The 25341-nt window shown below is 42.7% G+C and overlaps 1 protein-coding gene across 1 annotated transcript in view; it reads left to right on the plus strand.

Annotated features, from left to right (window-relative positions):
• LOC146861486 (uncharacterized) overlaps positions 1 to 25341 on the plus strand; it is a 149969-nt gene that overhangs the window by 102406 nt on the left and 22222 nt on the right. The window contains exons 3-4 of the mRNA XM_085645811.1: positions 1309 to 1449; positions 7447 to 7509. Coding sequence (XP_085501937.1) covers positions 1309 to 1449; positions 7447 to 7509 — 204 coding nt within the window. The remainder of the gene's footprint in view (positions 1 to 1308; positions 1450 to 7446; positions 7510 to 25341) is intronic.

Genomic DNA, 25341 nt, shown 5'->3' on the forward strand with positions numbered 1-25341 from the left:
ACTGCAACTGGGAACTTCAATATTTTTCTCAAACTTTACCAGTTTTGAAAATGTTGAAAACTTTGAAGTGGACAGCTTCCATGAATAAATTCCTGAGCAAAATGGGTGGGTGAATGGAGGTGCTTATCAGCTGCCCCTTCCCCTGCACTGAGCTCCTTACCACACCCTTATAGAGTCCATAGTCGCCTTTCCCTTGCTCATTCTATTAAGACTTCTCACTCTGCACCCAGCCACTACAACGTCCTTTGTGAGCCTCCTCAGCACCTCTTACCTCATGATTGTGGGAGGGCTACTGGCTGTCACAACATCCTACTCCTGAATGTCGCATCCATTGGACATCCTGGAGCAGGAGAAGGGAACGGAAAACTAAGTAAAGCAACTAGAAAGAGTTCTGCACCAGTCCCCAAGGGCCAGATGTACGACCATAGCATTTTGTGACTCGCAAATTGCAACAGTGTCTGAGACGCTGTTTGCGATTCCCAATGGGGTCGCAAATTGCATGCCTCATGAACATTAATGAGGCTGTTGCAATTTGCGACCCCATTGGGAATGGCTAGCACTCCAGGGGATGGTGTCCTGCTGGGGTCAGCAGACCACCATGTCTGGGAATGCTTAGTCAATAAAGCTGTTTTTTTTAAAAAATGCAGCCCGTTTTCCTTCATTTGAAAAATAAAATTGGAACTTTTCAGTTTAATTTTTTAAGGACAGGCAGTGGTTCCTGGGACCACTGCCTGCTCTTAAAAAACGATTTGGGCATGAATTCCCATTTGCGAGTGCCTTACCACCCTTCTGAGAAGGGCGGTAAACTGCGAGTGTTTAGGACCACAATTGCTGTCGCGAAACATTTATAAATAGTTTTTTGAGTTGCAATTTGACACTCCCCTTCCTAATAGCGAGTGGCTAACCCTATTTTGCGAGTCGCCAATTGATTAGGAACACGCAAAGTTGAGTTAATACATTGGCCTGACCTATTTTGTGGTGCAAAGGGGCTGAAATCCCCTTTGCGACCGCAAAAATCAGTCGTACATCTTCTTATAGTCTCGCTCACTCACATCCATACACCGTCACCCCCTCGCATACTTGTACGCTGTGTTCACCTACACATAAAGTCATTGCTCATACTCATACTCATCTATGCTCTAATTCCTTCATCCACATCATTTAGTCGCCTTCCTAACTAACTTACCATTTAAGCCAATCACAGTGCTCAAAAGCCGTTTCACTCAGCCACCTAGCTCATGATGTGCAAGGCCCTAAAACCTATCCCAAAGTGCATCCTTAACTAATGCATACTTTTGTTTGCTTCAGGTTCTGAAAAACAGATGGAGACGATTTCTGCTGACTATCGAACTGGTGAAAAGACTGCACTGAGCAACAACTCAAATATGGAAACTGATACTACACCTACTATCAAAGTGGAGAGAGAAATGATGTTCAGCAGAGATCAGAGTATGTACATTAACTGGCACCAGCCTTTGCCACACGCTTCTGCTGCATGAATGTTTTCAAAAGGGAAGGGGAGGGGCTACAAGTGAGATGAGGTAGTAAAGGATTGCATCTCGGCTAAAATATTGGGCCTGATTCACAACGATTTTTGCACACCTACCTTCAGGACTGGTTGCATGAATTTTGATCTGGATGTGCCAAGGGGGCGTTCAGATGGGCCAATGACACACCTAATTTGTGTCACTTCTGGAGGTAGACTACAAGCCCTAGATTTACATCCTAACTTCTTCCTAACAGGCATACAGAGCATGTGGAGAGTTATTTGAGAGTAAGAGCTGATTTCTATACTGGTCAGTCTCAACCCTCATAATTCCCCATAGGCTAGACTTCAACTCACGCACCTGGATATTAAGCAGATTGTTATAGTAGTATAAGCTGAAGGAGGTCCCTCTTACCACACCCAAGCCTTGACATCTTCGCACTAGGAAGACTGGCTGTTTATTCCTTGCAGTTTGCCCAATACCTATTTCTTTGAGGCTGAGAGTGAGTTTGGCCGCAGAGTTCTGGATGTTCTGCAGCCTCTTGTTGAGATGCTTGTTGATCCTGGCATAGAAGGCGTTCTTGTAGTGTAGTTGCTGGTGACAAGAGTATGGGTGGTGTTTTTCCGGTTGTTGATTGGAGCCGTTTGAAAATCTTGCTTGTCATCTTAGGGTGTGAAAGAAAAGCATGAGGCAGTGAAGGCGTTGACTTGGGCTGTGCTGTGAAGTTTGCAGTCAATGATGATCCCGAGGTTCATAGCGTGGCCGTAGGTCCTAGCACTGTAGGCCACCGGGTAGATTTCAATGGAAAAGAGCTGTACCCAAAGATCACACCTTCAGTCATGTTGGTGATCATTATTTTAGCAGTTGGGCTCCATCCATCATTCATATTCCAAGCAGATTCAACTAAGGTGAGAAAAGCACTGAAAGCTTGTGAGGCTTTCAGTCTTCAACACCCTGTTTATGAATGGTAAACGTTTGTGCTTGTGTATCTCTTGTATGTGGGATCTACATATGCACATGTGCGGTGTGAGTGTGTGTGTGTGTGCATGTGCCTCTGGTGTTTTTGCGCATGTGTGGGGGGCATGACCATTCTGGTGTGGGTGTTTCTGTGTGCAGCGGTTGTTTGAGCGTGGCATAAGGTGCTTGGGCATAAACATGTTGTTTACACATATAGTGAGTGCCTGTATGTGGTGTGTTAGGAGTTCATTAAACACCAGATGAATTTGCTAAATTATATTGATAAAATCACACAATACAGTAATTGAGGGAGAGTAAACAGCATGTATTATCTGAATATTTATGTGATGCAGCTTTGGGCCCTGAAGGTTGAGGGACCACATACTATGCATAGATATTCAGCTGTATGACTTCTCACTTTAAGGTTGAGCCAATCAAACATAGTCCTAGGCAGAGAAATGTAAAAAGTAACTAAACCCTGTTTAGAAAATGTGACCAAATAGAATAGATGAAATTTTGTCTTAAAAAATATATTTGGGTTTAATATGACTGTGTAAAGTATATGTTGAGAGAAGCAGAGACTATCCATTTATCTGAAAATATTTTGTGGGATGAATTATTTAGTTCTGATGTAAGTTTGGATAATTAGCATTCTTCCTGGTGTGTGTCTATCATGCTAAGTCAAATAGCCCATGACTAGCCCCATTGTGAGTGGATGTGATTAGACAAAGAGTAATAGCACGATAACCAGGGCCACTGAAATTATGCAGCAAGGGAGGACCAAATTATGCAGCAGGGTTGACTAAATTATGAGGCAAGAAAAGGCAAATTATGTGGCATAATTCAACTCCTTTTGTAACAGCATTACTTAATTATTTTGTAATTTTTTTTTTTTTTACACTTGATAACACTGTCTTGGCATAGGTTGCACCTCATTAGTACAAGTCTAACAGCCAAGTATAGCAATTGGCAACAGTGAGCAGTCAACATTTGCGAAGGGCCTACAACTGCGCGGCAACACACGTTGCAGCATTTTTAGTAACTTTTGATTCTTTGAGCTAGAAACAATCTTTTTATAAATCTGCAATTATGTAGCAGATAAGTGATAATGTGGCAAATATGGCAAAGCCATAAATATGCAGATAACACCTCAGCCACAAAATTGCATAATTTCAGTGGCCTTGACTATAATCAGGGGATGTGCAATGTACTGTAACAAGTTATCAGAATATGCCATGCTCACATTTATCACCCCGCCCTTCTGGTGAGAATATATTCGTCCAGCACAATATCTTACTTGAGATAAGACAGTTATTTACTTTACGACAGCATCTGGCAGAGAACAGATAGATAAACATACTCTAGTAGGCATTGTAACTCCACATTAAGGGCCTGATTTAGAGTTCGGCAGGCTGGTTACTCTGTCACAAACATGACGGATATCCCGTCCACCGTATTAGAAATGCATTATATCCAGTGACAACTGTAATACAAAGAATGGGATATCAGTCACGTTTGTGATGGAGTAACTCATCCACAGAACTCTAAATCAGGCCTTATTCCTCGGATAAGGGTCAGACATTTATGATTCCCTTGTGGCTGCTCATCCAATGGACATGTACTGCCACTATCTGAATAGCATAATGCATGCCCTATTCTGCAGTGTTTCACTGTGCACATTGCACTCAGACTAAACTATATAAACACTTTCAGCACCCCTACACAAAAACAACAATAAAGGAGGTGCAGAAGGCCGCTCAGAGCCATGGGCCCTGGTGCCACTGCACCTGCTGCCTCATTGGCAGGTAATCCCCTGTCCCTAGTGCCCCAACACACATCGCCCAACAGCATGTTGCATCAGGCTCGAGCTACGGATGCCACCAATTATTTTAATGTCTGAGCCAGTACAAAAATAGGGAAAATCACCTAAAGTCAATATTTTTCCCATTATCAATACATACTTAAATCACTAATTATAAAAACAATGCAATTTAAAATGTGTTCTGGAGGTTCTCTGATGACCCCTGACTGATAATTAAAGTACATAAACTGAAGAAACACCATAACGTTCATACATCGACATGGAGGAAGCACTTAACAGGTGTGTTCTGCATGGCCTCTTCAGCCTGATTGGGAGGGCCAAAGCCCATGTTTGGGTGGGCCTGCCCCCCTTCACACCAGCCTCCCTACTACAATATGGCTTGCCTACCTCACACAGAACTGACAATTCACAAACTTAAAAATGCCATTTGTAAGTGAGTTAAAGAAAGGAGGAAAATCCCCCAAATGGTTGAACTGTGCCATTACTGCGTTGAAAGTTGGAGGCAAGATTGTGGGCTTTCTCAGGAGGTAGCGCGGCAAAACATCTAGGTTCATATGTAGGTAATTTCTATTTACCGATTCCTAAATACCGAATTTTACCGATTCGGTATTTAAGAATCGGTAAATAGAATGTAGGTAAAAAATCGGTAAATTTTACCGATTCGGTAATATTCGTTATTACCGATTCGGTATTTTACCGATTCCTTAAAATACCGATTTGGTAAATTACCGAATCCTTAAACCCTGCCTCCTACATTAGAAAGGGCTAAATTCCGGTCGGTCACAGGAAAATTACTGATTTTCGGCCGTTACCGACTGGTATTTAGCTATCTACATATGGCCCCTAGTGAACACCCGCAAATGGTTATTTGTATATATTCCTCATAATTCTTGGGGTAGCTTCCACTTCTGCAATCATGTGCAAATGTACTCCTGTCAAAGACTGTAGTAGCTGCCGTTCTAAGGTGGGAAAAGTCAGAAACTCGAATCAAATATGTTTATATGCTGTTTTTTTTCCTCTTCGAAAAAAAGCGTCATGCTAATTTTGAACATTAGTCGATACCAGGAAATGCAGAACTAAAGTACTCATGGGATTCATGGTATCAGTTCCCTGTCATGCAATACAACCCAGCATCCAAATTAATGTATATCAGCCAAATTATTTGGCTATCAATTACATTAGTGCTTTCCTTGTGCAAATTTCGGAGACCATAAAGCATTATCGGATAAATCAAAGTTCACAACTGACCGTGGTCAACAAAACAATACATTCGGTAAATATGAAGCCCTGTAAGGCGGCACAAGAATGGTCGAGAATGATTACGCTTTCGAAACCATCAAGATTCATTAAGGGTTAAGGTTTACAGAGAGCGAAAATCAGATTAGTATTGGTTATGATCAAAATATGAATGCATCAAATAATGTGAAGTTCAAATGAAGTCGAAGTCCTATAAGTAAGAGGAGGAACCGGCATGGAGTCGCCTCAAAAGAGAAGCTAAAGAAAAGTTTGTTCTCTCACTTGTGAGAGCACTCTAAAATCTTCTATTCTGCTCCATTCTTGGCTTAAATCAAGATCCGACTACTTAATTGAAATCTGCACTATATTAAAAGCACAACTCCAACAGTTTCCCACCTACACACTGATCAAATGAGATGGTCCAATCAGATTAAAGCATGAGGATATAATTATATGCTGGTTAGGTTCTCAGGACTCTTCACAATTCGGCTTCTCTCAGTATCCTTCAAACTTACACTTTCTGTACCAGGATGAGATACAGGCTCTTCTGCAGGTATCTTCTGAATGTGCTGGTCATTAAAACATTCCATGATTAACAAAAAGAAAAGAAAACATTTCTTCACATGGGAAAGAAGGTAAAACAACATCAAATTAGTTAATAAGGATTCCTTCTTCATGTAGAAATACTTACCGAAAAGCAAGATGGCAACCAATCGTAGCCATTTTAAAATGCAGGCCTACCTTAGTTATGATTAACCAAAAACTAAAGGAACATAATTAACAGTATTTTGTGCTAATATCGATATAATACAAAACATTTAAAAAAAAAGCATCACCAATTATTATTATGAAAGTATAAATAACAAAGATTAGAACACTGGAAGCTTGAGCACATTGAAGACAGTGGAGTGCTCCGGGCTTCTAATGGCTGGTAGAAGCTCGGGCATCAACATTCCAATGTTACTTCATAGCTGTTGTTATGAACAAATGCCTCATGAAGATTTCAACCCCCTCGGACACCGTGAGGCCTTCTTTTTATGAATGAGAAAATTTTGCCCTGTGGTGGTGGAATAGCCTTAGAGCCCTCAGCAGCGGGCTTTACCGGCTAATTACAGCCCGCTCCCTTGTTAAAGGCCCTCAGCCTTTAATGCTGGAGTTGGCCGGTAGAGCCCGTTACTTTGGGTTCTAATGCTATATTAGAACACTGGAATGTTGATAGTTCATTTGAAAACAATAGGGAAACATAGGGCTATAAGTGCCGGTAGCGGCCTGCGGCTGTCAACTTTCCAATGTCCTAATCCACGTCCTCTAACTCTCCCTCTCACCTGCCGCTCCACAGTCTATACGGATTCTGCAAGGGAATGAGAAAGCCAGTGGCTGTACAAGAGAGTAAGCAGCGAGCCTTCCCCCTTCCATCCCCGTTGCTCTCAGTGTCACTCGAGCCTTCAGAAGGACTGAGGGAGGGGAGGGTGAACTCACCTTAGCTATTGTCTCTCTCGGCTCTGCCAAACAGAGAAAAACACTTCGGCAAAGCACAAGGATACTCAGGGGCTAGCTGCTGTCCAATTTCACAGGTCCGGGTTTGTGCATGATCTAGCAACTGAGGCACACACTTGGGTTTCCAGATGAAGAATGTTAAACTAAGCTGTGGTGAAAAATACAGTTTTAAATAAAAATAATTGAGACTGTTTTTCCCCGAATACTAATGTTCTCTGAGAGTTATATATTCACAAAATGAAATTCAGATACAAATATTCCCTTTATTGAGAGAAAGCAAATGGGAAAATTCACCTTTTTTAAACCCACACAGAAAATTATGGAGGATTGTGGGAAAAAGATTGCTATATGTGCTGCCTGTATCTATTGTCAACTAGCCTCATCGTTTAAAAAAAATCATTTTGCATCCATTTCCGTCGTTTATTGTTTTTCCTGTGTTCTTTACAGTGCTAGAGAAGTCACTGGATGAGCTCCATTCAATTAATCGGAAAATACTGTGCAGAGTACGAGGTACTGTCTAAATATTACTAAATGTAGTTTTAAAATTATGCACTTTATATACCACAAAAAATACACAGTGAGTTGAGCGCTTTTTGCATGCATTTGTCAGGTTTAGATTCTGCCAGGGCCAGACAAACGTTTCATCTTTCTGAGGTTGATAAAATTAACCTTGGTCATTCTTAGTGATAATTACACCTGGGTGTTTTGTTCAGGCAGCCTGACGGGCAGAAATGCTTTTTGGCCAATGGGCCTTCTTCTGTGGTTTCATGGTCAAATCTGGTTATTCTTTGTAGAAATTTTGAGTATTTGGATATTTGACCTTGCCTTGAGGAAACAGGCACATTTGATGGGCAAGTGTAGGAGTGTCCAAAGGGAAGCCAGACCCATATCAAATGTCCAGGATATCCACATAAGATACAGTTACATACAATGTAGCTAAAACATTTACATATTCAGTAGTAAACCTCAAAATTTAGCCTACCTGGACCAACTTTCCACCCATGGTCTAGTGCCACATTGTTTGTCAACAGGAAGAAGGGATCCACATGGAAATATGCTAAGTAAATTCAGGTAACTACGTTCACAGTAGGCAAGACTGCAGTGGAAATAGGTAATGCTTGTGAACCAATAAAATTCCTGCTCTGGCCAAAACGGAACATAGCTCGTAATTGGGGATCAAGGCTGACTCCTACTCTGCGAAATTGGTGCCAAGATATGGACACCGCAATGGTAACTGAGAAAGCAGTATATGTACATAGAGGATGCCCCAAAAAATGGGCATGAATATGGGGAAAATGGAACACTTTCCGTGGCAATATATGTGAACCCCCCCAAGAGGACACACTATCTGCTGTTAGTGACTAATGGAGATTAAAATGGGAAAAATGAGTATTGATAGGCGAGCCCACCCAATTTTATACCTTATTTGTAAACTAGCAAATAATACAGGAATGTCTAAGCAGAAATGTAACTGTATACATATGTGGAATGGCAGTGACCACTGTCTGTTATTATGCAAAAATGTACCAATTGTAGTTTGTTGCAATATAAAAATAAACAAAAAAAAAGAAAATCCTGCTCTGACAAGGGGTTATATTATAAGATACAGAGTGAGCTCCTCATCAACCACAGCAACATTGGTTAAAGGAGTAAAGGTCTTGAACATGTTTGTGGGCAGATGCATGTAGAGTAATGTCTCCAGGCCTCATTCAGAAACATCATTGGGATAATGAGTCAAAACTATAAGCATAAAAAGTGGAATATACTCTCAACAATGGCAATTTTTATTTCACAAAGTTAGGATAGGCCTAAAACTTTGGAATCCCAAATTCTGTGCTATTTGATTGGGACAGGACATAGGATGTTCATCTGGAAGTGCAACAGTAGTTTGTTTTGCATCTGCGCCCATTAAGTAACATATGCAATGCCTTTTCCTTCACTTCTAAATTTTAACCAACTGTTAGCCTTGTAATAAATAAGTGAAAGAAACCAAAACACCCACATCCATTCATAGGTTGAGGGGAAGTGATTTATATACAAGAAGAATGGTTTGCATGTGAAAAACATGCATTGGCAAAGCCAACAGGCCTGGCTTTAATGTGCTACAGCATACACTCTTACAGGCACACACCACTCATCCTGCACTCAAATGCGTAGTGCCTTTTGACTTTGGAATATTGGAGAACCAAGAAAGAATGACTGCCCGCTCTAGTGTAATGGAACATGGGCACAACCAAGTGTGCACGAGAAGAGGCATGAAGCTTGTGAGGAGACACATACAGTTGAAGAATAGAGCAGGGCTACTCAGGACAAGTACCAGCAAGTGACTCGTACACAATGGAAAGTGTCTTAAAAAATATCAGTTTACTTACTGGTAACCTGTGGATAAAGTCCAACTGAGATATAACAGAGGCGTCCTGAAGTCAATTAAATAACAGATGTGGCAGCTGCATTTTGCACAATCTGAAGGTGACAGGTAAGATATTTAGTTAGGCTCAGGAAGATGGCATTTGTATAATCCAAACAGGGTGAAAAGGCTGCCTGGATCACTGGCCTTCTTCCTTCATCTCAGAGGCAAGAAATAATTATCCTTAAGGTTTTCAAAATGAAGTAACATAAAAAAGCAATCTTGTTGACATGCACGGAGAAGTTCAGATCAGCGGTTGATAGTAATACCAACATCTTTCCAACATCTTTCATCATGGTACCAGTGCCTGAGAGTGGACAAGAGCCAATGGCTACCAAAGGAAGGTCCAGGTTTAAGGATGATTCCCTAGAAGCAACACCTCCATTTTATCAGCGTTCAACTTTAAAAGGTTATCGGATCATCAAACATGTAATTGAAGGAAGACATTCCTGAAATTGAAGGGGGAAGTCAGTGATACTACCACTTTGTTGCATTTACAATTGAATATCAATAGCATAGTTAAAAAAGTAGGCCCAAACAAACACATTCAAGCAATTGAAGGGGTTATATAGGTGCTTGGGAACTCCACAAAGTGCACACTCATTTTTAATTAATCTATGTCCAGTGTTTTTACATTAAAAACGTTACTTGGATTCACACTCAACTAAATATTTAACACAAAATTAAAAATATAGACATTGGAAAAGAGACCTCTCTAGTTAGCACCACCTGAAATAGAGATAATGTTTAGCAAGGTATCTTATTGTTAAACAATGTATAACCACTCACTATAGTGTTCGAGAAGACGTTCACAACTGGAATTTCTTCCTAGAATAGATGTCATAAATGTCTCAATGTAAAAAACCCTTACTCCTTGAATTCATCGGAGAGATCACAGAGTAAATTCCCTTCCTAGCTCATTTGCCAAAGAGTTCGCAATCTAAATCCTGACCCTCAGGGTATTGAGGCAGTGTAGTCTAAGGTCGACTCATGGATGTTCTGTGGGCTAGAAACACAGAACACACAAAAATACAACACAATAAATTAATGTCCAACCAATGATTATTGTTAAAGCCAAAGTTTTTAATGCATAAACAACTAAATACTGTACTCAAATTGACAAATATTTCCAAGATTATAGGTTGATGTACAAATTAGAGCCACTCATTTAGGAGATTCTCAGACTAACCAGAGTGCAGATCACATACCCTAAAAATATATCCTTAACTAAACCACCCTGTGAATGTAGTCTGCTCCCATTATCTGTGCTGTGTGGTAATTCGTGCACCATCAGACTTTAATTCTAAAAACCTGCAATGCACCTATACAAGCATTTTGGAAAACATGAGGATATTCATAATCAAAAAAGTTAAGTATGCAGGCTTTCTCAAGGTATACACAATGTAAAATGAAAGGGTTACTGCCTTTTTCATCACATTTATTATTCTGCAACACATAGAAAGATGGAATATGCCTCACAGGCTTGTTTTTGTTCAGGAAGCTGTCCTTCCTGTACAAAAACAATCCTACATGCAACACAGGCATCCTTGAACCATGGTGCAAGGGGTCCTGCATTGGCGCTAGGTAGCCCATTGTGTGCCTGTGCATGGAAAAGGACAGGAATGCGCCGTATTCCATTAAATACGACACATTCCTGCCCTTTCCCTGTCACGTAGTGCAGTGCAGGTGCAAGGTAACTTGCTGAGCTGCACTGCGTCACAAAGCTCATAAATGAGTCCCTTAGACTGCCACCATTTCAGAAACTATCATTGTAATGGTTGATAATAAAAACTCTTCTGTTATATCCCCTTTCACAGATTTATTGAAAAAGACCAATTATATGCAGGAAAATGTAAACAAATGGAAAATATTTATTTTCAGGAAAAGGAATATAAGTGATATTTTTCAACAACATAATCACAACTTTATCTCGTTTATAGCATATATATATGTAGATGAAGTTCTGCAGATAGGCTTCTGCAGGTTACCTGGCTAATATATATATCTCAGAGTAAAGTATGACAATATGATTAGGAGGAAAAGTAACTATAATAGAAGTGTGAGACAACATATTTTGACATAGAAAAAATACAGTCTATACTGTCTATGATATATATATCACTGTAAACATTGATAGATATAGAAGTGTAGGGTTGTCTGTATTTTTTTTAAGTTATAGCAAAAAGGGAAATCTATGTATATATAAATAAATGTATATATTTTTGCAGTGCATTTCATATATATATATATGTCATAGTACATAATAAACACATCTCATTTACATTGCATATAAGTAGAGGAGTGTGTGTATATGTCCTTAGGCCTATTTCTAACAAAATACGTATATGTACACCATGTAACTGTGACTATAATAAAGTATTAGAATATATTTATATAGATGAAAAACTATTTATGTCTCTGTCATTCTCTGGATGAGTTATCTGTGTGTATTATATTTATACACACACACACATATATGTATATATATATATACATATGTGTATATATCACTAACCCATACACCCACTGACTCATCCACTCACTCATCCATGCAGCCAGTCACACACCATCTTACCCACCCACACAGACACTCATACACCCATAAAGGTACTCAGACAACTGAGCAATCACCCATACACCCACACATGTACCCACTCACCAACCCATACTACCACTTCAACACCAACTGACAGGGTGAGCAGACATTCAGAAAACCTAGTCAGTGACCCATACATTCACTGAGACACCTAATCACTCACTTATACAGTCAGTCACGCACCTACTGAATCATTGATACAGGCACTCATACACCCATTGATTCATCAATACACCTTGGTATATATATTTAACACTTGTAAACAATTTAAAAACACTCACAGTCAGTTCAGTTCATAAAGCTTTATTCGGAGCTTGACAAAAGTCCATAAAAGCAGATCATACATTATAAAACATCAGTAATATACATAAACAAATAACAAAGAATAAGTCATAAAAACTTCATCTATACGACTAAAACAGACAAGTGATTAAAATACAGCAGAATAACAGTTTAAAAAATAATACTAGGCCTTGCCTTGATAGCTTTGAGAAGAAATGTAGCAATAAAAAAGCAAACATCAGGTGGGGGATTAAATATCAGTTTCATGGCATCTTTAACAGTCCTAACACCAAATTTCTTGAAGACAGGTTTTAAAAAAGCAATGCGGTAATTACCATAGAGTGGGCAGAACAGTAGAAAATGCATAGTGCTTTGAGCAGTAGTGCCATCGCAAGGGCAGGGACCAATTGGGTATTTTTTGATATTGGGAAACGCCACTAAATGGTGAGCAATCCCAAAGCGCAGTCTAGTTAGAACGAACCTGTGGGAGGGTCTAGTAACAAAGCTCAAGTAAGGTTGATAACCTAACAACTCACAACAGCTGTCATAGAGCGTACAGGTGGATAAGTTGCTACTGGCCTTCAAACGTCGCTAGTACTTTAGAGACATAAAAACAGATTTCAGTTCACTTTTGGTCAAACTATTGGCAGCATAACAGTCCTCATATAAGTTAAGACCATATATTTCCTTATAACTGCTCATAACAAAATTTACCCAGGGGATCTTTAAATGATTGTCTAGGGACAGACAGTCCTTGATAATGGCTCTATTCAAGGAAGTCTCCTCTTTTGCCCAGATGGCACGCCACAGCAGAAGAGGTCTATGGGCAACAGAATCCGAAAGGTAGTGTATTCCGAGTTCCCTATGCACCAGATGCGTTGATGCTGAGATAGGCAAGCAGAGTAGTCTTTTTAAGAACAGATTTTCCTCCACTTGTAGACTCCCAGCCGATACATGCCCCCAGACACCTGCTCCATAAAGGGCGATTGAAAGACACCTCATCTGGTAAATTTTCAGCATATCCCCAATCCGCCTATCCCCTATTTTGGAGGCGAACGTAAACACCCCGTGAGCGCATTTCGCCATTCTTGCTCTAACGTGGGTGACTTCGCTGGACCAGCTACCTGTCTTGGAGAAGGTGATACCAAGATAGTTAAAAGTATCAACCGTCTGGACCCTATGCCCTTCGATAAAAAAGGGATGCGGTTTTTTACGGCCCTTGCCACATTCCATAACAAATGTCTTTGATTTATTAATCACCAGCTTCCTTTCCCCAATGAACAGGGAAAACCTGTCCATGAGGCGTTGGAGGCCGACAGGGGTCCTGGAGAGAAGGACGGCATCGTCCGCATATAGTAGGACTGGGATATGGAAGTCAAGTATATTTGGGGCATCTGCCCCCACAGTCCTTAAAACAGAGTCAACCTCATTAATAAAAAGTGTGAAAAGCAGGGGATCAAGCACACACCCCTGCCTAATTCCACGCTTAACAGAAAACTTTGGGGTACATTCCCCACCTGGGCCATATCGGACACTAGAACTAAGATTGGCATAAAGTCTGGCCAAGAAATAAACAATACCCTCCGGTGCCCCCATTTCAAGTAGTATCTCCCATAGAATCTTATGATTAACCATATCGAAGGCACTACTTAAATCTGCAAAGCAGAGGAAAAGGGAACCTTTCTTGGCCATGGTATATTTCCCTATAAGTAGTTCTAGGTTGAGACACTGTTCTACTGTGCCTCGACCCTTCCTAAATCCATATTGGGAGTTAGCCAAGATGTTATTTGTTTCAGCCCATTCTTCTAATCTAACAAGAAGTACCCGGCTCATAATTTTCACGGAGGAATCTAAGAGGGAGATTGGGCGATAGTTCTTAGCATCCCTCTTCTCCCCCTTTTTATAAATGGGAATTATAATGGATTCCTTCCATGTAGGCGGGGCACCGTAACAGACAGCAGCATTAAATACTTTGGTCAGTAGCGGGCCCCAAATCTCTGGTTCTTTTTTATAAACGTCAACCGGCACCCCGTCTGGCCCCTGAGCCTTCCCTCCTTTGCTTGCGATGATACATTTCTTGACCTCGGTTGGGGAAATATCTAAGGGAATGATTGGCCAGACCCCTCCTCCTACGTCCATGAGTTTGGCTGAATCAAAGATCAAAGAAAAGTGAGAGACCCAACTTTCCGCACTGACGTTTGCCGACAGAACAGGTGTCTCCTCGTTCCTTAAATGGGCTGTTGACTGTAGCCCAAAATAAAGAAGAATCAGAGGTTTCGGCGGCCTGGTCTAACTTGTCCCAGGCCTCTCGCTTAAGTTCTGCCTTTCTTTGGGAGACTGCTGCCCGGTAGATAGCCCTAAGGTGCCTAATAAGGGTTGTATCCCTTTGTTTAGCTACCAGTGCCTCTTTGAGGCTCTTGAGGGCGGCAGTACTGGCATGGTCAAACCACCCCCTTTGCCGATTTAGGTTGCCCTTGAGTTGCTTGGTGAGTTTAGCTTCAATGCAATGATTAATATCAATAAAATTTTACAAGATTACATCAGTCAGCTCATTACTCACTAAAATGGCATCAATTTCCTTTAAACAATTTACAATAATGGAGTTAGACAAAAGGTCTGCCTTATCCCCCTTCCACCTAATTCTGATTCCATTGGATCGATGTGGTTCAATGTTATCAACAATACATGGTTTAGGGCCTAGATTGGCCTTCCAAAGCACCGTCTCCATGGACAGGCAGTTATGGTCACTGATTAAGTTGTCAACTACCAAGGGGGCTGAGCACCATGGATTAAGGCTGGAAGAGGTACAAATAAAGTCAATAACAGTGTGAGCATTTCTACCCGTAAAGGTGGGGAGGATTTCACCAGAAGCGCCCCTCCCATTACCCAAGATCTCCATATCGTATGTCATCAGGATTTTGTTTAATGAGTCCCCGTACGGATTATGGGGGAAGTGGGCGACTCCCTCACCCCGACAATTTACGAAACCACAGACCCTATGGGCAGAGGATGAACAGGCAGAAGTATTAAAATCCCCCATCCAAATAAAATCAAAAGCAGTATCATTTCCCGTTACAATTTTTGCCAAAGCGGCCTCCAAGGCATATACTACCTGTTGCCTAGTGTTATCAAAAACATTGTTGTAAAAATTGATTAAAAGGATATTTCTATCCTGCTCCTTACAAAGCCATAGAATCTGGGAATGGGCCCCAATCAGGACATGTTTCTTTACAGTAAGTGGAACATCAACAGAAATCAGTGTCAGAAGGCCACCCTTGGCTCTTCCCGAGTTTGAAGCCACAGCCGGTAATTGATATGAAACAAAGCCGTTATAGTTAATGGGGTCCAGACTCCAGGTTTCCTGAAAACATATAATATTAAAAAGATTGATACAATCAAACCAACCTAAACATTCATCCTTATGTGATAGTCCCGCAACATTCCAACAAGCAATAAAACACGAGCCAGAATTAGCTGGGTGAATGAGGGTATTCGATGCAGTCCTAACCCTTCCAGCATTAACTGGTCTATCGTGATCATGAGCCACTATAGAGTCTAGATGGCTTACACTGGTACCAGTGGTAATACTAGTTAATATCCTAGAGACCGAGCTAGAACTCTTCTTACCCTTGGCAAAGTCCTCGATCCCTACATCATCTGAGAGGGGCTCCAGTCAATCATTGCAATCAAGCCCACTCAATGGTTGAAATCTATTATACGTAGGGATAGCAGGGGCGGCACACACATTCTGGACTCTAGGCCTGCGCCAGTGGTGCTCATCAGCAGGTTGAGTAGCAAGGTCCCTATAGAAGTACCCAAGGGGCCGCAAAGAAATACCTTGATCACTCGCAGGGAGAGATGCGGCTTTGATTAGAACTGTAGAGGTAAGTTGAGGGTTGCGAAAATTAATGACTATACAGTCACCTTCACAGGTCTTACGTGATTTGCCAACCCAATTGGTTCTCCTGGTACTTAGTATATCCCTAGATAGGGCTACAGGGAAGTCACACTGTCGGTGGAGCCAGTCCACAGTCTTGTTCTTTAATGACGAGTGGGATTCTCCATTTTCAGGATTACCGCCATGCCTCTTAACAGGAGGGACATTGGTCAGGACGGCTACAAAGGGAGCACAGGTAGGTGGCAGGTCCGGTTGAGGGTTACTATGGCTATAGGTATTTACCTTATAGCCCATCGGCTTCCCTGGTACTGTATTGGGGGGTGGTTTAGTGGAGCCCGGCCGCTGAGGTGATATATTGGGGACTACAGATTGAGTTCCCGGAGCATTCCCAGGACTGCAATTAGAACTTCTACTCCCATCCGTCAATAAAACTGTATTCGATGAGATTAAAGGTATCTCATCAGGCACCAGGGTATTAGCGATAGTATTCGTTTTGGGTCTAGCCTTGAAAAAAGAGTCCAAGATGCCTCCCAATCTGGCTACTTCATCGGTAATTGTAGTAAGTTTGGTCAAAAGGGGTTTAACCAATAGGTCAAACTTGGCATCTATAGCATTAATTATAAAGTCCAACTGCTCTTTATCAAGGATGACCTTGGTTCCATCCAGTGGCACTGGTTGGGCTTGTTGATTTTTCAGCGGAGGGGGGTCGTTATTCTTAACATGACGATTCCCTCCTCGCTTAGGCTGGGAGGTTTTGCTGGTGTTCCTGCAAGTGCGTGTTAATCTTTGGCGTCTAGGGACAGTCAGGCTGGGGGTTGGTGTATCAAGAATAGTAACTTGGCCAGATTCCAGGTCGTTAGGGGGCTCAGGGGTACCACTTTCCAAACTTTCCAAACTTAAAGTATCCGTTTGAGCTCCCTCAGTTGTACAGTCCATGAGATCTAAAGGTGTACTGGCATCCTGATCGAAAGGAGGCTGGGGGGCCGGACAGTTGGATGAGGGGGAGATCGTACTTTGTGACCCCGGGCGACCTAAAGATCTCCTGCGTTCTTGGTTGATTTTATCAACCATCTTGACCAAATAGTTGTCCATGGTTGTGGTCGTGGCTGCTGGCTTAGCTTTGGGCATGATAGCCAAGACCGGGACCTACACCCCGCTACAGGTCTTACTGATACAAACAGCAGACTAAGAGCTTTCACCGTATATACCAGCCTATCCCAGATAGATTTGCACGTACGACCACCAAACACCTCGGTAAATTAGTTAATACACAGTGGTAGCTAGCCAGGACCACCCACAGTAAAATAACGTTATACAATAGATAGTAAACCGGTCTACTGCCCCCACCTGCCCCCTCCTGTCCCGGACTGTCACGGACTGTCCGCCCTTTGTCCGGGCTTCGTCCTGGGCGTCCCGCGGCACGTCCCGCGCAGCGGCACACAATGATATTAATAAGAGAAGAGGGACAATGGGCGTGGAGACGGTCCGCGGCTCAGGTGCGGGCAGTCAGGCAGGTATGCACGGGCTCCTGGGAACCGTAGTCCGTTCCCCTGCCTCTCACCCCCTCGCAAGCAACCGAGTCTCCAAAGCAGCTTCCCCCGATGCACCAGGGCTCCGAGTCACAAATGCCCCAGCAGCGAAGCGGGACCCGCGCCAGCGGGTTCCGCGAGCAGTTTTGAATGATTGTGGGCGTGGAGGCGGTCCGCGGCTCAGGTGCGGGCAGTCAGGCAGGTATGCACGGGCTCCTGGGAACCGTAGTCCGTTCCCCTGCCTCTCACCCCCTCGCAAGCAACCGAGTCTCCAAAGCAGCTTCCCCCGATGCACCAGGGCTCCGAGTCACAAATGCCACAGTCACCGGATGATGTCATCAATGATGTCTTTTGAGATGTCATCAGTGATGTCACTGACCATGTCATCAGTGATGTAATATGTGAGGTCATAGGCAGTGCATTGTGGGCCATGAGTTATAGTTTCCTCTGCTAACTATAACCACTGATGTTTTCTGTTTTTGTATGAAATGTCAGCTTAACCATAATGGCCCCTTAACCTTTGGTTTTTTCAGTGAATTTATAAGGTTTTTAAATTTTTTATTTCCTAAATATAACGTCCCTGTAACCTTTCGGTTTTTCAGCAAATTTCTAAGGTTTTTTAACTACCATCTGCGTTAGCACAGTGGTGGAGAAAGGGGCTGGGTCTCCAACCAGTTCATAGGTATCCCACTTTGTAGGACTTACAGGAGGTACTAAGAGGGCTTCTTGGCCCCCAATGTCCCTCAGGAGTAAAGTGGACTTCATGCCAAACCAGTAGCTACCACGAGTCGTGTTTGCAGAGTGGTGGAGAAAGGGGGCGTGGTCTCGGAAGACATCTTAACAATCCCGCTGTGTGGGACTTACTGGAGATAACAGGAGGGGTAGTCGGCCCCCAAGGACGTCCTTGGGGGTCAACTAGGACTCGTTTTATCTCCAGTTAGTCCCATACAGCATGACTGCTGAGACTGGATAGCAGACCACGCCCCCTTTCTCCATCACTCTGTAAACGCGCCTCCTGGTGCACAACAAGTAGGGGGATGAAGTCCCCTTGACTATTGAGGGTCCTTGGGGGCCTCCTACCCCTCCTATTACCTCCAGCAAGTCCTACACAGTGGGTTTGCTGAGAGGTTTTCGGTGGCCACGCACCCTTTCTTCTCCACTCTGCAAGCGTGCCTCCTGGCACACTACTAGTTGGGGATGAAGTCTCTTGGCTTTTGAGGGTCCTTGGGGGCCAACTAGCCCTCCTGTTAACTCCAGGAAGGCCCACACAGATGGATTGCTGAGAGGTGGTCAAAGGCTACGCCCCCATTTCTCCACCACTCTGCAAATGAGCCTCCTGGTGCACTGCTGCTTGTGGGAAGAAATCCACGTTAGTTCTGAGACCCTCAGGAAGCAAGGGGACTTCATCCCCCCACCGGCAGTGCACCGAGAGGTGCGTTTGCAGAGTAGTGGAGAAAGAGGGCGGGGCCCACGACCACCTCTCAGCAATCCCACTGTGTGGGGCTTACTGGAGTTAACAGGCTTAGAAAGCATGCTTTTTGTTCTTTGGTGTAAATCTGTTTAGTTGTTTTTGGGGAATTAAGGTACAAAAATATTATGTATGTATATCTGGGCATTTGTGTTTGAGGGACTCTTGCAAGACTTCTTTGAGCTCAACTGTAAAACAATAGAGTGTTCTGATTGGCCAAGATGGATTTTTTCCCTTGGCCCATCTTGGTCCAGCGGAAGCCTCACCTCAAGCACTCTGATTGGTTGAGTGTAAAATGAACAGAAATGTTGCTGCAGCTATTACAGGACTTGGGGCACTTTGTTTCCTCTCTTGTTAATGGTTTAAATAAAAAAAGATATAAGAGGGCAGGGTAAGCATTCCCTTCCTCCATTTTCTTGTGCTAGGCCCTGCAGCAAACGCCCCATGAGCAGCCAACACCACACTACGCATAGACTTTGGCCATGCACAGCACGGGGTTGACAACAGGGCATGGCCTGTGGCCCGGGCCCAGTACCAATCCACCCGGAGACAGTCAACATCACACTGCATTTCATTGCATGTGGCAAGGGGTTGGCCACAGGGCCTGGCTTGCAACCAGACCTTGAGTCCAATTCCTCCCAGGCATCCAGTCAGAGATGGCCAACCCCATGCAATAGCCTTTGCCTGAGTTTGCTTTCTGCTCTCCGCAGGCAGCCAACCCCACACTGTGCACATCCTTTGGTCACCAGGCCCTGTGGCCAAACCCTCCCCAAACCGCACACAGGCTTTGGTGAGTGTGGCATAAGGTTGGCCTTCGGACCCCAACCCCTGGGGTAAAAATATATATATTAAGGGAGTGGGAGTGTGCAGCCCCCTCCCTGACCCTTAATTATCATGGGGACCCCATCCTCCGGGGCCAAATACAATTAAACCAGGGAGGAGGGCATGCCGTCCCATTCCCGAGCCTTAACAGTCACCGGGGACCACATCCCCAGGGCCCAACTACATAACAAAACGGCTGCATTAAAAAAAATAAAAGATTGCTTTATCAAAAAGCAATCACAGACATGGTGGTCTGCTGACCTTAGCAGGCCACCATCCCTGTGATGGCTGCGATTCCTAATGGGTCGGAAATTTTGACCTACCTCATTAACATGCATGAAGAAGTTTCATAAATTAGGAATACCAATTTCTTAATTGCGATTCAGAGAGAATCACAATTAGGATATCGGTTTTCCAAATGTTGGTACATCTAGCCCTAAGTCCCGAGTCCTGTAATTGCTACCAGCAACATTTTTCTCATGTTGCTGGCAGCCAATCTGAGTGTTCGCTCCTGTGGGAGTGAAATGACCCGAGGGAAAAAAGCTCAGTGGACCAATCAGAACACTCTTTCTAAATTGGCTCTCCCATAATACTTTTGAGATTATCGTGGACCCAACCATCCAGATATGCTAATATTTTTCAACCTTAATTTTGTAAAACCTATGGAACGGATTTACAACAAATCACAAAAACCACAATCTGTGGACCAAGTTCAAGCTTCCTGCCAAATTTGGTGTAATTCTGTTCAGCAGTTTTTGCAGTATTGCTTCTTAAAGAAGTCTATGGAAAATGCATGGAGGTTTTGGCACCCCCCTTTTTTCTTGGCCCGCGCTTGACAGATCACCCTGAAACTGTCAATGCAGAAACTATGCAAAAAAATAGCACTGTTTGGGAAAGTTTGCATGGAGTTTCATCAAATGGTGCCAAAGTTATTAAGCAAACGCATTTTCTATGGAAACGCAGACCTAAATATAACTACTCAGTGGCAACTGCCACCAGGATATATTACCTACTGGCGGTCGCCAGTAGGTAGTTATAGTTAGGACCACGTTTCCATAGGAAATCCGCAACATTGCATTTTTCCATAGGACCTTTAGACAGGGCTACAGCCCGAACGGCTGAACAGAATTACTAGAAATTTGGCAGAGAGGTAGTCCTCAGGTCAAGGAAGTGCCTTTTGTAGGTTTGGTGTAAATCTGTTCAGTAGATTCTGAGAAAATAGCCTTTAAATCAATATATATATCTGAGCCAGCTTACGGTGCGCTTACGGTACGCTTACCGTACGCGTACGGTGGCGTGCGCGAGCGCGATTCTGATTGGCTCTTAGATCTTAGTAAACATTCGAATCGGCCGAAACCAGGAAGCGGCGGCCGCCATTTTCTCTCTCGCACTGAGAGTGATGTTTAAAATATAAAGCACAAAAACATGTAAAGGGGCTGTTTAGACAGCTCCCACACACATAGCAATGTTGAGGGAGTCCCCAAAGATCCCCCAAGGCCAAAAACGGAATTTTTATTTTTTCGCTAATTTCGCCGATTACGCTTACCGTATGCGTACGGTAAAAAATTATTTAAAAAAAAAATTATCCACACTCTCCCCACCCCGTGTGCAATTGGTACCCCAAGGGCACCAATTGTGCATGGCTTATCAAAGATGAGTTAAACTAAAATATTTTAAAAAAAAATAATAAAAAAAAAAATTATCCACACTCTCTCCACTCCGTGTGCAAATGGTGCCCGAAGGGCACCATTTGTGCATGGCTTATAACATATACGAAAAATTAAAATATTACCTTTCAAAACGAAGTGCATCATATGTCCTCCATGTGCGCACGGTGCGCGAAGCGCATCGTGCGTACATGGCCCATCTAGCGTAACGTGGGCACGCGGTGCGCGTAGCGCACCGCGTGCCCACCGTGCGTGCACGACACTAACTGCGTAAAGTGCTCGCGCGGTGCGCGAAGCGCACCGCGTGCTCACTGTGCGCACACGGTGCGCGAAGCGCACCGTGCGCGCATGGAACGAACTGCGTTAAGTGGGCGCGCACGCCACGAATGGCGTAAAGTAACTTAGCATTTAAAAAACCGTACAAATTCACTGAAAAAACCATAGGTTTCACACACGTTATAGTTAGGAATTAGCATTTAAAAAACCTTGCAAATTCACTGAAAAAACCATAGGTTTCACACATGTTATAGTTAGCGGAAATTTTACTGATAAAAAACCAATGAAATTCCCCCGTTATAGTTAGTGCAGGCAACTATAACTCACGCGACCGCAATCTTCTGCTGATGACATATGTGTCTTTATGAAAAAAAAATATTTGTAATATATGTATAGCTAAAAATGTATGGAAGAAGACATGGGCAAATAAGTGTCTAAATACAGTATTAGCATCAGCAGAGGATTGCGGTCGCGTGAGTTATAGTTGCCTGCACTAACTATAACGGGGGAATTTCATTGGTTTTTTATCAGTAAAATTTCCGCTAACTATAACATGTGTGAAACCTATGGTTTTTTCAGTGAATATATATATATATATATGAACAAACTCAAACAGCCACAGTCAAGTGTAGCCAATGACGGCCACACATCTCGGGAAATATCAACAAAATAGTTTTATTGGCTTGATCACAAGGCACTGCGAGCTATCACAAAAAAAGATCAATGCTACCCAGTCGTCCGCCATTTTGAACTGAACCATAACATCAACCAAGATTTGATTAAGTTCTTTTGTATAGATCAGGTACAGAAGGACGAAAGAGGAGGAGATAGAGTGATAAAGCGACATAGCTCAGAATCGGAATATGTAATTGAATTACAGATCAAGACCCCACAGGGCCTTAACAATGAAGAAGAATTGTGGGCCCATGTAGGCTAGTGAGGTATCCTGTGAATGGGGGGTTTACATACTGTTAATATGGGGTTATGATGATTGGTGTTGGGAAGAATTACTATTTAACTTCTCCTTACTTTCCCCTCTGCTCTACATAGTGGCAAAATAGTGTCATAAATCTGAGTATAGGTTATTCTTCCCCTCCAGCCCATTCAGGGCCTGATTGTTAACCTGGTAGGATTGATGGGAGGCTGTTGCTGTGAATATGCATTTAGATGATGACATATTCCTAGTATAACTGCTATATAGACTAAGAAATGACTTTTGTTATCATTATTATGGATTTCCATTGCGTCATTTGCCCTTTCTCCAGCAACAATATGTTACTGATTTAAGAATTATCATGCTATGAATTTAGTGCAGCGATTGCCAATACTCCCCTTTGATTGATTTTCTTACGAATTTATATATGTAATTACATATTTAACTATTTATCTGTATTTGAAATTATGATTTTGATGTAGTTCTTACTACACTGCATAAATTGGCGAATATTGGAATGAGATTGACAGCCATTAATACCAGCTTAAGATGGCCGCCACATACTCATAATATTGTGCAGAGCATTTAGAACATAATCGCTTTCAAAAAAATGTTGCATGTGACGTATTCCTCCTATGTTTAAATGATGACTGAGTTATGAGTGAAACTGACATTGAGAAAGGCGTCGTGCAGAAACACATCTGTCAGTGCTTTGTGATCAAGCCAATAAAATTATTTTGTTGATATTTCCCGAGGAGTGCACCCGTCATTGGCTACACGACTGTGGCCGGTGAAGTTTGTTGCTGTTCCACCTGGGACGTGAGGTGCGGCGATAGGTGGAATATTTGGGAAGATGGATATATATATATAAATTCATTGAATGCATCACCCACTGGAGGGATTGAAATGGCAGCACACCACAAGTACCAGCATGCCTCTGACAAAATGACCCATCAGGGCGGCCACTAGGGGCCAAAAACGTATAAATGCAGGCAATGTGTTTGTTGTGGTGTTTTGATGCTGAAAGGCTGACCCATGAAGAAGGTCAAAGGTTGACTGAAATGCGTCAGAATTAGCCTCTACATGAATAAAGGATAATTAAACTCACCGTGGTAGTGCGGCTCAATTCCTTTCTGCCAGGAGAGGGTTTTGTTAATGTTTCAGCGGCGTTGTTCAGCCGCGAGCGACGCACCTCCAGAAAGCGCGCCATGGCTGCCCGAATCTGAACCGTCTTTGAAGTCCGCAAAAGCGTCAAGGGTTCAGCAGTGTGCCACCAGAGACTGGCTCTGGTATGGTCTCCAGCAACCTCGAAAATAGGGATGCGAGGGAGCAGCGGCGAGCAGCAATTAACTTTTTTCAAATTCATCAAATGCATCACCCACTGGAGGGATTGAAAAGGCCAAAAAGTTATAACTGCAGGCAATGTGTTTGTTGTGGTGTTTTGATACTGAAAGGCTGACTCATGAAGAAGGTCAAGGGTTCACTACAACGCGTCGGAATTAGCCTCTACATGAACAAAGGATAATTAAACTCACAGCGGGAGTGCGGCTCAATTCCTTTCTGCCAGGAGGGGGTTTTGTTACTATATATATATATATTTACTGAAAAAACCATAGGTTTCACACACTTTATAGTTAGGAATTAGCATTTAAAAACTTTGCAAATTCACTTAAAAAACCATAGGTTTTACACATGTTATAGTTAGCTGGACATTTCACTCGTGAAAAACCATTGAAATTCCCCCGTTATAGTTAGTGCAGGCAACTATAACTCACGCGACCGCAATCCTCTGCTGATGACGTCAGATATTACATCACTGATGACATATGTGTCTTTCTGAAAAATAAATATTTGTAATATATGTATAGCTAAAGAATAATGGAAGAAGACATGGGTAAATAGGTGTCTAAATACAGTGATGTAATATCTGACGTCATCAGCAGAGGATTGCTGTCGCGTGAGTTATAGTTGCCTGCACTAACTATAACGGGGGAATTTCATTGGTTTTTTATGAGTGAAATGTCCAGCTAACTATAACATGTGTGAAACCTATGGTTTTTTAAGTGAATTTGCAAGATTTTTTAAATGCTAATTCCTAACTATAACTTGTGTGAAACCTATGGATTTTTAAGTGAATATATACATGCATTTTCCCATAGGACCTTTAGTCCGAGCTACAGCCCGAACGGCTGAACAGAATTACTTGAAATTTGGCAGAGAGGTAGTCCTCAGGTCAAGGATGTGCCTTTTGTAGGTCTGGTGTAAATCTGTTCAGTAGGTCCTGAGAAAATAGCATTTAAATCAATATATATATCTGTAAGCGCGCTCCGTGCGCTTACCGTAAGCTTACCGTACGCGTACGGTGCCGTGCGCGAGCTCAATTCTGATTGGTGGTTACATGACTGTAAACATTCGAATCGGTCGAAATCAGGAAGTGTCGGCCGCCATTTTCTGTCTCTCGCA

The sequence above is a fragment of the Triturus cristatus genome, chromosome 3_1, assembly GCF_964204655.1.
Source record: "Triturus cristatus chromosome 3_1, aTriCri1.1, whole genome shotgun sequence".
Taxonomy (NCBI): domain Eukaryota; kingdom Metazoa; phylum Chordata; class Amphibia; order Caudata; family Salamandridae; genus Triturus; species Triturus cristatus.